This window comes from Triticum dicoccoides, chromosome 1A (assembly GCF_002162155.2).
Source record: "Triticum dicoccoides isolate Atlit2015 ecotype Zavitan chromosome 1A, WEW_v2.0, whole genome shotgun sequence".
In the NCBI taxonomy this organism is placed as follows: domain Eukaryota; kingdom Viridiplantae; phylum Streptophyta; class Magnoliopsida; order Poales; family Poaceae; genus Triticum; species Triticum dicoccoides.
Window position 1 is genome coordinate 154525070 of NC_041380.1, and position 11621 is coordinate 154536690.

General features: G+C 49.6%; 1 protein-coding gene across 1 annotated transcript; it reads left to right on the forward strand.

Annotated features, from left to right (window-relative positions):
- Positions 1–5713: 5713 nt before the first annotated feature.
- On the forward strand, positions 5714–8300 carry LOC119276016 (probable tRNA N6-adenosine threonylcarbamoyltransferase). The gene is made up of 2 exons (XM_037556991.1): positions 5714–6375; positions 6931–8300. The coding sequence occupies exons 1-2, from the start codon at positions 5788–5790 to the stop codon at positions 6985–6987; spliced, it is 645 nt and encodes a 214-aa protein (XP_037412888.1). The 5' UTR covers positions 5714–5787; the 3' UTR covers positions 6988–8300.
- Positions 8301–11621: the final 3321 nt, after the last annotated feature.

The following is an 11621-nucleotide window of genomic DNA, read 5'->3' on the forward strand; positions in this document are numbered from 1 at the left end:
GCATATCTTTCAAATACTGGTCAGTGGCTTTGGCAAGCCCATCCCGAGCAGCTCGAATGTGCTGAAGGCATTGAACGCCTCTTTAGTAAAGCTGGGGTCGCGAAGAGCGGCCCTCCGTCGCCAATGATTTATGGAGCTCTCTACTTCAGAGTTCGTGACGCACACATCATCCTAATCCTCTGAAGGAGGACAATCCGGCGTCACTCCCATATCAGCCCCCGCCCTAGAGGCAGGGTCTAGAACCTGATTGGTAGAGGCGCGACCGGCAGGATCCCTGGACATAGTCTGGCAAACACTCTTCCTGATAAAACACAGCGGACAATGTCATAGTTCGATGTGACTGCCAGGGGGCGTATTCGAATCCATACCTCTTTGATGAAGGCTCGGCCATGTTGTCATTTGCCTTCCTCTTTGAAAACCCGCCCGACGTAGGTGCCGCTCTCTTATGAGATGCCTCTGGTGCAGCATGGTGTGCCGAGCGCCTCCCCTTTCGAGCACGAGATAGTGCGGTGGGTGAGGCATAACGAGGAAGCTCTTTTGGAGGAGATGCTCCCTGGGCACTTACGTGGGAAGACGGCCGAGAGACCGAGGTAATCGGCTACAATGGCCACTTATGTGTCGTCGTAGGTCACCTAATAGAAGACCCCCTCCTTAAGCTCTACAAACATATCTAGATCCTCCTCAAAACCGGGATCTAGGTCCCGAATATGATTTTCCGGCTGCGGAGCAGGGCTATAGATCCCCGTAGTGGTCTTCCGCCATTCCTGTTAAAGATGGTCGGCTTGAGTCCAACTAGTTGCGGCTTAAGATGAGGATTGAATATGATTCTGGATTGAAAGCTTACCCAGCTAGGGGGTTGTACATGGAGAATCCGTCCCGGCACTTAAGGCGGGCAAATTCTTCTTTCTCCCCTTTATAAAGATCCGCCAGCATGGCGGCCAGGGCGGCAAAGTCATCCGGACCCTTGCGCCCGTAGCGAGATGTATCATCCTCCCCGTTGTAGTTCCACATGGGGAGTCCTCTAGATTGGAGTGGCTGGACGCCTCGTGTTATGGAAATTTCCATGACCTCAATCATCGATAGTCCGGATTGGGCGAGTATTTTTTATCTTGTCCATTAACATCTTGACTTCCGCGCTATCTTCCTCCTCGAGGCTCCGAGGGCACCAGCTGTGGCGTTTCTTCAGTGGACTTCTAGAAAATTCGGGAAGGCCCATTCGGACTGGGTTGGGGAGAGCGATGTCTTCAATATAAAACCACTCCGAGGGCCACTCCTCAGACACCTTCTTCGGTGTGCCAGATAGGTATCTGGTTCCGGCTATGCGCCATATCTCGGCGCCACCCACCTCGAATATGGACCCCTTTTGGGAGCGAGGGACGAGGCAGAACAGTTTCCTCCATAACTCAAAATGGGCCTCGCAGCCTAGGAACAGCTCGCAAAGAGCGACGAAGCCCGCGATGTGCAGAGTGGAGCCCGGCGTGAGATTGTGCAGTTGGAGGCCATAATACTCCAAGAGACCTCGAAGGAAAGGATGGATTGGAAATCCAATGCCTCTCAAGAGAAAGGAAACGAAGCACACTCGCTCCCCTTCTGAAGAATTCGGGAAATTTTCCACCAGGGCTTCGCCCGTAAAAGAAGTTAATCCCGCTCGCACCGGGACTAGATCCGCAGGGGGAAGGTAGCCTTGCGCCTGGAGCTTGGTCAGCTGGGCATGGGATACTGAGCATCTCTCCCAATTGCCTTTTTCAGAGCCATGAGGGCGGGAGGAAGAACTTGGAGCGCTAGCCATGTTTGAGTGGTTTCTCCTAGTGAGCTCTAAGGATTTTCCGCCTGGTGTGGAATGGCATCTGAGATCCAATCCCTTTAAATAGACGCCTTTTTTATGGCCAGGGTGTTATGTGAAAAAAATACTCTGACCTTTTGTATTCGTTCGACACGTGGAAGCAGAAGAGACGGAGGCGCGGGAGCCAAAGGGTATGACATTAAATGAAAAGTCGGATATAACTCTTCGGGTCAGATGCTTTGAAGTATTCGGAGGAGGAACCCGCCTTGCAATGCCGAGGACAACCTGCACGCCGGACACATCGTCATTGAAGCTTGGTTCGGGGGCTACTAAGGGAGTCTTGGATTAAGGGGTCCTCGAGAGTCCGGGCTATGTGACTGGGCCGGACTAATGGGCCATGAAGATACAAGAAAGAAGACTTCCTCCTGTGTCCGGATGGGACTCCCCTTTGCGTGGAGGGCAAGCTTGGCGTTCGGATGTGAAGATTCCTTTCTCTGTAAACCGACTCTGTATAACCCTAGGTCTCTCCTGTCTATATAAACCGGAGGGTTTAGCTCGTAGAGGAGGTCATAATCATAATCATATAGGCTAGACAATTAGGGTTTAGCCATTACGTTCTCGTGGTAGATCAACTCTTGTAATCCCTATACTCATCAAAGGCAATCAATCAAGACGTAGGGTTTTACCTCAATCAAGAGGGCCCGAACCTGGGTAAAACATTGTGTCCCTTGTCTCATGTTACCATCAATCCTTAGGCGCACAGTTCGGGACCCCCTACCCGAGATCTACCGGTTTTGACACCGACACTAGCCACTTGGGCTTCTCCTCGGTCGTATCAACTTCATCTTCTCACATTAGTATGTCAATTTCGTCATCCTACAGATGCAATCATTACAGGAGCTTGCTTGGATCTTCATCCACCAGGCCCTTCAATCCCAATCCTTCCGCAGAGAAAGCCATCTTACACGAAGTCTTGATCTATCATCTGTAGGGGAACCTTCAGCCTCAGCAATCAGAGACGCAAACAAGGACTTGGAGCAGTCCTAGCGATGCGAGGAGGTCGATGGGGATTGAAGGGAGTGCGATCGGCTGTCTTTGCCGGCAGGAGGAACTCAGGGCGGTGGGCCGCCGAGAGGACTAGAAAACCCTAGGTAAACTAGGGGACTTTTTTTACTAAATTAAACCAGTCATGTTTGGTGTTTATTTTGAGAGCAGCTTATTTCTACATAGCTACGAAAAAACTGGCCCTAATCTAGCTGCTTAGAGCATGTCTAACAGAGCCCTCAAACTGGTCAAACCCTCAAAATAACTGCCAGTTTGAGGGTTGAGCAATAAAAGGCGCAGATCAATACCCACAAATCCCTAAACCCTCAAAAAAAATCCAGGCCGAACCCTCAAGTTCAAGGCCAACCTGCACTAGTGAGGGTTTGCGGCAAGTTGAAGGCACAACCCTCACTTGGTCAACTCTGTGCACGGGAGGGAAAATTCCCAAGCCTCCTCTCCCTGCCGCCGGCTTCATCCGCGCCGCCGCCGCCCGTTCTTGTCGCCGCTGCCGGCCATGGAGCCCCTCCAGCCCCCGGCCACCCCCTCCACCGCTCCTCCGCCGCTGGCTTCATCCGCGCTCGCGCCCGTGGCCGCGCCCGCCCCCGCCCCGCGCCTCCCGCCTCCGGCCACCTCGACCAACGCCGTCATGGCGGAGATGGTGGCGGCCATCCACATCGGCCAAAAATGGAGGCGGGCAGGCACCCACGTCGTGCCAAGCAAGCCGCCCGTGCCCGCCCCCGCGGCGAAGGCGGCGAAGCCCGCCAAGCCGGCAACCTCCACCGCGGCTGTTACCAAGCGCAAGGAGAATCAGCTTGCAAACAGTCGTGCCAAGCATACCGCGGCACCACCATCGCCACCGCCGAGCACGGCCGCTCCAACGCCGCCAACCGTGACCGACATGTTCGATGAAATGTCCGCACCAACCGTGTTATATAGGGCCTTGCTCGAGGACGCGAAGGTGAACATTGGGTCTCCTCCACTTGCTTCCTTCGACTTCCATGTTGAGGAGCCGACGGGTGAGGAGGAGGAGGCGGGTGAGGAGGAGGAATAAGATGAAGATGTCACCGAGATCGGAGAGGAAGTGTTTGAAGCGGGAGGTGGTGCTCGAAGGCCAATTCGCACGGCGAACTACACGGAGGTTGAAGATGTCCTCTTGGTCAAGGCTTGGTCGCAAGTGGGGGTGGATGCAGTCACCGACACCGATCAAACCGAGAAACGTTATTGGCAACGCATTGAGGACATGTATTGCAATCTGAAACCCAAGACTGCCACATTGAGAGCTCGTTCTTACATATCGCTTCAAGGTCGGTGGGAGTTGATGAAACCCGCTTGTGCTCGTTGGAGTGCGGCTATGGATCAAGTGAGGGATCAATCCCCAAGTGGCTGCGTTGAGAGTGATTATCTGAGTACAAATATCATGCTTATTACTTGTTTGTTCATGCTTTATTTACTTGTTGGTTATGCTTGGTTGTGATTTTGATATGCTCCCAATGATGATATGTTTTAGGAGAAATATGCCGACTTGAGGTACAAGGACATGGCCGGTTCCAAGGGCAAATCCTTCCCATTCAAGCATTGTTGGGCATTGCTCCAACATCTTGCCAAATGGAAATTGAGGGATCAAGAGAGTGCACCAAAGAAATCGGATATGATCAAAATGGATGATAGTGATGAAGAAGGAAGAAACCATGACAAGCCCGACGGAACCAAGAAGGGAAAAGAAAGGATGAAGATGGAAGCGGAGGCATCAAGCTTGAGGGAAAAGATTGATCAAATGATTAAGTCAAAGGAGACATTGAGAACGAAGGCATTGGAGACAAAGCTTATTATCACTGAGAGAAAGAAAGAGGTGAAACTTGCACAATTGGAAGCAAGGCGAGAAGATGCCAAGCGCAAGGCCGAGATGGAGGAGAGGATGATCAAGCTCAAGGAAGCAAAAGCATGGAAGGAGCTCCTGGCCGAGGAGAAGGAGCACATGATGATGTCTAGAAAGGACATGGATGAAGAGCAATTGGCGTGGTGGATGGAGTACAAGGAGAACATCACGGGCAGGAAGAGGCTACTGCGTGGTGCTGGTGGTGGTGCGTCGTATACTCTCCGAGGTGAGTCATCGATGAGTGGTGGAGGCGATGGAGGTGTGGACAACTTCACCGGTGCTTGAGTTGTTCGTACGTTTTATGTTTTGCAAATGATGTCTTCGATGACTATGTGATGATGATCATTTGCACGTTGTATGTCTTGCTATGATATCCATGGGATTTACTATGTGATGATGATGATGATTTGCACGTTTGTTTCATGTATGTGATCATGATTATTTGCAAATTTGAGAGTGATTTATGTTGCTGTCCTGTTTTGAAGGTTTGAAGGCCGGGGCGCAGATCAGTGCCCTCAAACCAACCCTTAAAATAGAATGCGCCAGGGATTTTCGGCCTTCAAAATGACATTTTTCAGCCCTCAAACTAGTTTTGAAGGTTGAGTTTTTGAGGGCTCTGTTAGGCCCTATTTGGTTTAGCTTTTATCGACGGATTCTGCTGTCGCGCAGCAGAATGTAAACCGAAGGGCGAATCCAGCAGAATCCGATTCCAGAAATCCGCTACCAAAATCTGAACCAAAAGCGGAAGCAGCCCATGACGTGCTTTACAAAATCGGATTCCGCTGCGGGCCAAAATATGAAAAAGTTGTATCAGCTGGTTTGCCAAATGATCTACATCTTTTTCACATCAGACTTTTCACAGCTGTTTTTTCACAGCTCCTTTTAGAAATTCACAGCCGAACCAAACAGAGCCTTAGACATACTCTTAGCATTTTACAAGGCCTTATGGGCCTCTATAGGCATGGGCGCGGCGGATACGCCGGGTTGTCTAATCTGAGCTAGTTTTATCTGCACTTTGTAACGCACAACTCAGTCCCTTCTCCCCGCCCACTACCTCAAACCCTACCGCCTCGCCGCCGCCGCCATGGCCTCGTCGTCGTCTCCGGCGAGTAGCCACCCGCCTGGCCCGTTTGCTCTAGGGTTGGAGTCCTCGGCGAACAAGATTGGCATCGGCGTCGTCTCCATCTCCGGGCAAATCCTCTCCAACCCGCGCCATACGTACATCACCCCGCCAGGCCACGGTTTCCTGCCCCGGGAGACCGCGCAGCACCACCTCGTCCACCTACTCCCTCTACTCCGCGCAGCACTCGCCGAGGCCGATGCCTCACCTGCCGACCTCGCCTGCATTTGCTACACCATGGGCCCCGGCATGGGCGGGCCTCTCCAGGTCGCCGCCGCATCGGCCCGGGCTCTGTCGCTCCTATGGGGGAAAGCGCTTGTCGCTGTCAATCACTGTGTTGCGCACATTGAAATGGGCCGCGTGGTCACCGGCGCCGTGGACCCTGTTGTGCTCTACGTCTCAGGTGGCAACACGCAGGTCATCGCGTATAGCGAAGGGAGGTACAGGATCTTCGGTGAGACCATTGATATTGCCGTCGGGAACTGCCTCGACCGCTTTGCGCGGATCCTCGAGCTCTCGAATGACCCCAGCCCTGGGTATAACATCGAGCAGGTAACCCGTTCGTCAAATGCTAATTCTCTATATATGACTTCCAGTTTACCAATGTTACTAGAAGCTAGGTGCGCTTTGCTGCGCAGTTGGTGTTGTTGGGTTTCTTAAAAAAAGTTTCAAAATATAAGGTCTTTTACTTTTCTAAAAAGTCAAACCTGTTAAGTTTGATCAAATTTGTAGAGAAATATATCAAAATTCATAAATCACATCGATATGATTAGATTCACCATGAAATGAATTTACGTACTCATTTGTTATTATTGTGGATGTCGATATTTTTTACTCTGAACTTTGTCAAAATTAAAGAAATTTGACTTCCAAAAAATAATACCCCTTATATTGTGGAGCTGATGGAATATTTAGTTTGACAGATGGGAGCGATGATGGAGTGTGTTTTATATTTATTTATAATGCGGTGATTTGATGGGCCTTTCGTGGTGCGGTTCTGTGTTATCCGCCAACTAACGTATATTTATGTGGGTAAATTTTCACGTCAGGGGCTGCATGTACTATATTGGTGCCATAGTATCACATGGTGACGATTCTTTTTTGTAGGTGGTTGGAGAGTGCACGGGATTGATGTGTTCTCATAGGCCGGTTGCTGCTGATTGATTTGAAAAATCGTTGACCTGGTTAAAATCATAAACGAAATCCAAAATTGAATACCTCAATTGAATGAAATTGTTTAAAATGGGAACATAGTGAATCACGAATGAGAGAGCCCTTGAGAAATGTTGACCAATTCTAAATTGAAGACCTCAGTTAATCGCGAGGCCTTAAAAATCAGGAACCATAGTGTATAGTATAAAAGAATTGAATTAGAGAGCTTTGAGAAATTGTTGACCCGGTCAAAATCAGATGACCCAATCCCAATTGGACCCCTCAATTGAATGTGGGCTCTTTAAAACTAGGGAGCTTAGTGTTATAGAGTATTTGTAGCTGTATATGCACATATATGCTCATTTCTAGTTTCAATTGTAATTCAGGCCTAACTGCATGAGTTGTTTAGTTGCTTCAAGCACTTCGATCTGTATGGGTAATAACATAAATAGATTAATTATGAGATATATGAACTAAACTGAGAATGTGGAAAATTGGGATTTTTATCTGGTTGATCTGCGAATTGATTTTCAATATGCCGAGTTGGTGATACTTGCTTGTACGAGATAATATTTGCAAATGAGAGGACCATGTATTATTGCATATGACCAATGTAGCCATGTAGGATGATTGCATAACACAGAATAAACAATTGGATTTGTGATGCCATTTTGATATTCAAGTCCTTTGGACTGCCCTCTAGATTAGCTTATACAATACTCCTTCTGTTCCTTTATATAAGGTGTATTTGTTTTTTCAAAAGTCAAACGGATGCATGTTTGACCAAGTTTTTAGAAAAATATATCAATACCCACAATACAAAATTTATATCATTTGATTCATCATGAAAAGTAGTTTCATATATTATCTATTAGGTATTACAGATATTGTCCGCAATCGTGATTATCATGAATGTCGTTAGTAAAGGGAGCACAATAATGATTTAATTGGGGGTGTGCACGACGGCCTTACAACGAACGTGGCTGTACACCGACAATATCGACACTTCAATGTTTCCTTAATAGTTTCAGTTGCCTTGAGGGACTGTGATCTAGCCCTATGTTAGGGAGGCGTCGTGGGAGGTTTGGCTGGAAGCCCGACTTGAACAACGCTGTACACTCTCCAAACTTCTCTTCCTAAACATCGGTCCTAGTCGAACGAGGCTCCTCGGACATGGCCCTAGAGCTCCCCGCACGAGGCTTGAACCTCTGTGCACTACACTTGATTCTCTTGAGAGTGACCGAGTTACATGCACATGGGGGCTTTATATAGCCTATGGGTCCTTCACAGATGAACAAGACTACCATTGAGATGGTAGGTGGAGCGGTAGTGGACCTAATCTTTGGTCCACGGGTCCATGGTGTACTAGGAGGGGACGTCCATAGCCTATGGTGGACCAATCCCTCTCATCCCTCCACCATGATGGGATTCTTCACTTAAGCTTCTTTGCCTTAGTTGGCCTCTTTGACTTGGTCTTATCTTTTTTCTTTCATTTAACTTGTTGATCATGGTTGCTTGCTTGACTTGTATTGGCTTGGCTTCATGTGAATATCAAAAGCTGAAGCATATGTTTATGTGCACCATATAGGGTTTGAATACATGTGAATATCAAAGAAATTACCAAAAAAATGCAGTGCTAGATTGTATACATGCATACATTTGTGCAATAATATAATTCCTTATGCATTTTACAAAATATGTAGAGATATAGACATTAGAGATGCTTACATGGGCCCATAACCCACGGGTCTCGGGATCGAAACCCGACTTTGATACAAATGCCGTCGGACCCTAGGACCAGAATTACACAAATCTAGCTATAGAGAATGATGCATAAAGCTGAGATTCACGCTCGGACAATGACACCAATATTTGATGGGCCGTGAGCTCCTAATAGTCTCAGAGAGCTTGAAACATTCAAGCCACTCCCCCACTACTGGATCACCTCGTCCGAGCGGGGTGGTCTCAAACATTCCTTCAATTGATCTAACTGAGCCGAAGCATCAATACATACCCAGCCACAACCAGTAAAATGGACACATGGTTGGAGTAGCGTGATATAGCTCCTAAGCTCTCAGTACATGAATTGCTTCACCTTGTATTCGATCATCCGCTAGCACATGCATAACATAGATTCCAAGACCCTACACAGAACGTGCACTTTATATCAATACTTGCATCATGCACGCCGTGTGTGTGAAAACAAGTAACACAACTCTACCCTTGAAAGCATATATATAACAAAGTCTCATAAGAGAGCAAAGATAGCAGATATATTAAAAGCAGAGGTTGCATGACCCAACAGTACATCAAGCATCAGCGGAAACGAAATATGTCCGAGTATAAAACATGTTTAATGAAAGCCTAAGAGGGATGAACAAAATACAGTGACCCTTCCAAAGGCATAGATTGTTGTCTGGACCTCCAAACTACACGCCGACATTGAGATCCATGTAGTAACCACCATCGGGGTTGTAAGCCTACTCTGCAACAAGTTATTAATGAACAACAAGGGTGAGTACAATTGTACTCGGCAAGACTTACATCAGAAGTAGCTACATCTATGTTAACCTCCACAGTAATGCACCACCTTGAACCCTCCCACGACCTATGTTGCAGGGATACGGCTGGGAGGTGCTGTATCAGTGCAAAAAACGTGGCCAAAACGGGGATACGCATGGATACGCAGGGGATACATGTATCCCTAAGTATCCCCTTTTTCTGAATTAAAATAAAAGGAGCAAAATGCAAAACGGCTGGGATACGATGGGGATACCACATGGATACGTATAGGGCTGTTACGACTTGAACCAGAGCCCATCAGGAGGCCGATTGTGGGCTGCCTCATATGCAATTTTGATCGCTAAAACAAACCCTCATGCACGACACTTGAAAAATGCAGCAACTTCTTCACTGCTGATTTTATCATCCTCAAAAGATCAGGTTACTTCATTAACCTCAATTTGATCATTCTCAAAATATTTTCTATTAGTGCTGATTTTTTATGCATTTGTACATATACTCGTTGTATCCCCGTAAGTCTATTTTCAGAAAATGCCGTTTTCTCGTATCGTGTCACGGCAACAGAACGGTATTTACGGAAGTTCGAAGACTTCCGGACGTCCGGACCGTCCCGAGCCTCCGGACGTACGACACCCACCGGACGTCCGACGCCTATGTGCGCAGCCGCGGGCCTTTGGCCTTGTATCCCTCTCTCACTTACACCTTCGTGGCTTATACTATAAATAGACCACATCCACCTCCTTTCTAGGGTTAGCGAAGGATTAGCTCATGTTTGTGTGAGAGCTTTGCTCGTCCACTTGGTTACCTTCTCCTCGGAGATCGCGCCTCCATTGGAGAAGATCCTTCCAAGCGGATTCAAGACCCCCTCTTGGGCGGCTCCATCAAGACCTCCTCATGGAGATGAACTTTACCTTTGTGACGCCCCGAGACCGATGTGCCAGGTGTCCTCCAGTTATTCGCTGTTGTTGCCTTGTCATTGCTTGCGTGTCATGCATGTCATATCATGTCATCATGTGCATTTCATTTGCATACATGTTCATCTCATGCATCCGAGCATTTTCCCCGTTGTCCATTTTGCAATCCGGCGCTCCTATGTCACCCGGTGTCCCTTTCTACCTCTTTTCATGTGCAGGTGTTAAACGTTTTCGGATTAGACTGAGACTTGCCATGCGGCCTTGATTTACTACCGGTAGACCGCCTGTCAAGTTTCGTGCCATTTGGACTTTGTTGGATACTCCAACGGTTAACCGAGGGACTGAAAAGGCCTCGTGTGTGTTGCAGCCCAACACCTCTCCAAAGTGGCCCAAAACCCACCTAAACCCCCTCCATCATCTCGGTCGTTTGATCACGATCGCTTGGCCGAAAATCGCACCTCATTTGGACTCTCCTAGCTCCCTCTACCTATAAATATGTGGCCTCCCCCGAAATTCCGCGCAGATGAAACCCTAGATCCAACTCCCTCCGCGCCGGACATGTCCACCGGAGCCGGCCACCTCACCCCGACCAACCAGGGGATGCCACATCAGCGTGCCGGCTCCCTCTTCCACTCGCGTCGCGCCACCTGTCCCTCTCTCTCCTCCCACCGTGCCTCGGCCCGCTGCAGCCCACGGCCGGCAAGCCCCGGGCCGCGCCGGGCCCGACCGCACCTCGTCGCCCGCCCGTGCCCGCGCGCCTCCACCGCCGGCCGCCGCACGCCGCCCACCGCCATCGCCGACCACCGCCGCGCCTGCACTCCGCCGCCAGCGCGCCGCCCGCACCCCGCCGCCGTTGCGCACCGCCTCCGCGCCCGCGGCGTCTTCCCGCGAGCTCGCCGCCCCGCCATGGCAGCTCGACGGTGGCCACCTCCACTGCGGGATCCGCCGGACCTCCGTGGCCTCATCCTGGTCGGTTCCGGCGCCGCCCTCCGTGGACCCGCGGCCCCCTCCTTCGGCCTCCTCCTCGTCTCCGGCCTCCTCCATCCACTCCGGCGAGCTTCGAGAACTCCAGCCACTTCTCCGACAAGATCCGGGCTGGAGTGGATCAGATCCACCGGGAGACGAACCAAATGGCTCCTCCCCACGTCCCGGATATCCTCATCCCACGTTGACTTTTTGCGGAGGTAAAAATTTCACCAAGTCCCCGAA

Bases quoted from the DNA above. Each gene is read 5' to 3' on its own strand.
- LOC119276016 (XM_037556991.1), top strand. From the start codon at position 5,788: ATGGCCTCGTCGTCGTCTCCGGCGAGTAGCCACCCGCCTGGCCCGTTT. The intron at 6,376-6,930 runs GTAACCCGTTCG...TCTTTTTTGTAG, and splicing joins CTGGGTATAACATCGAGCAG to GTGGTTGGAGAGTGCACGGG.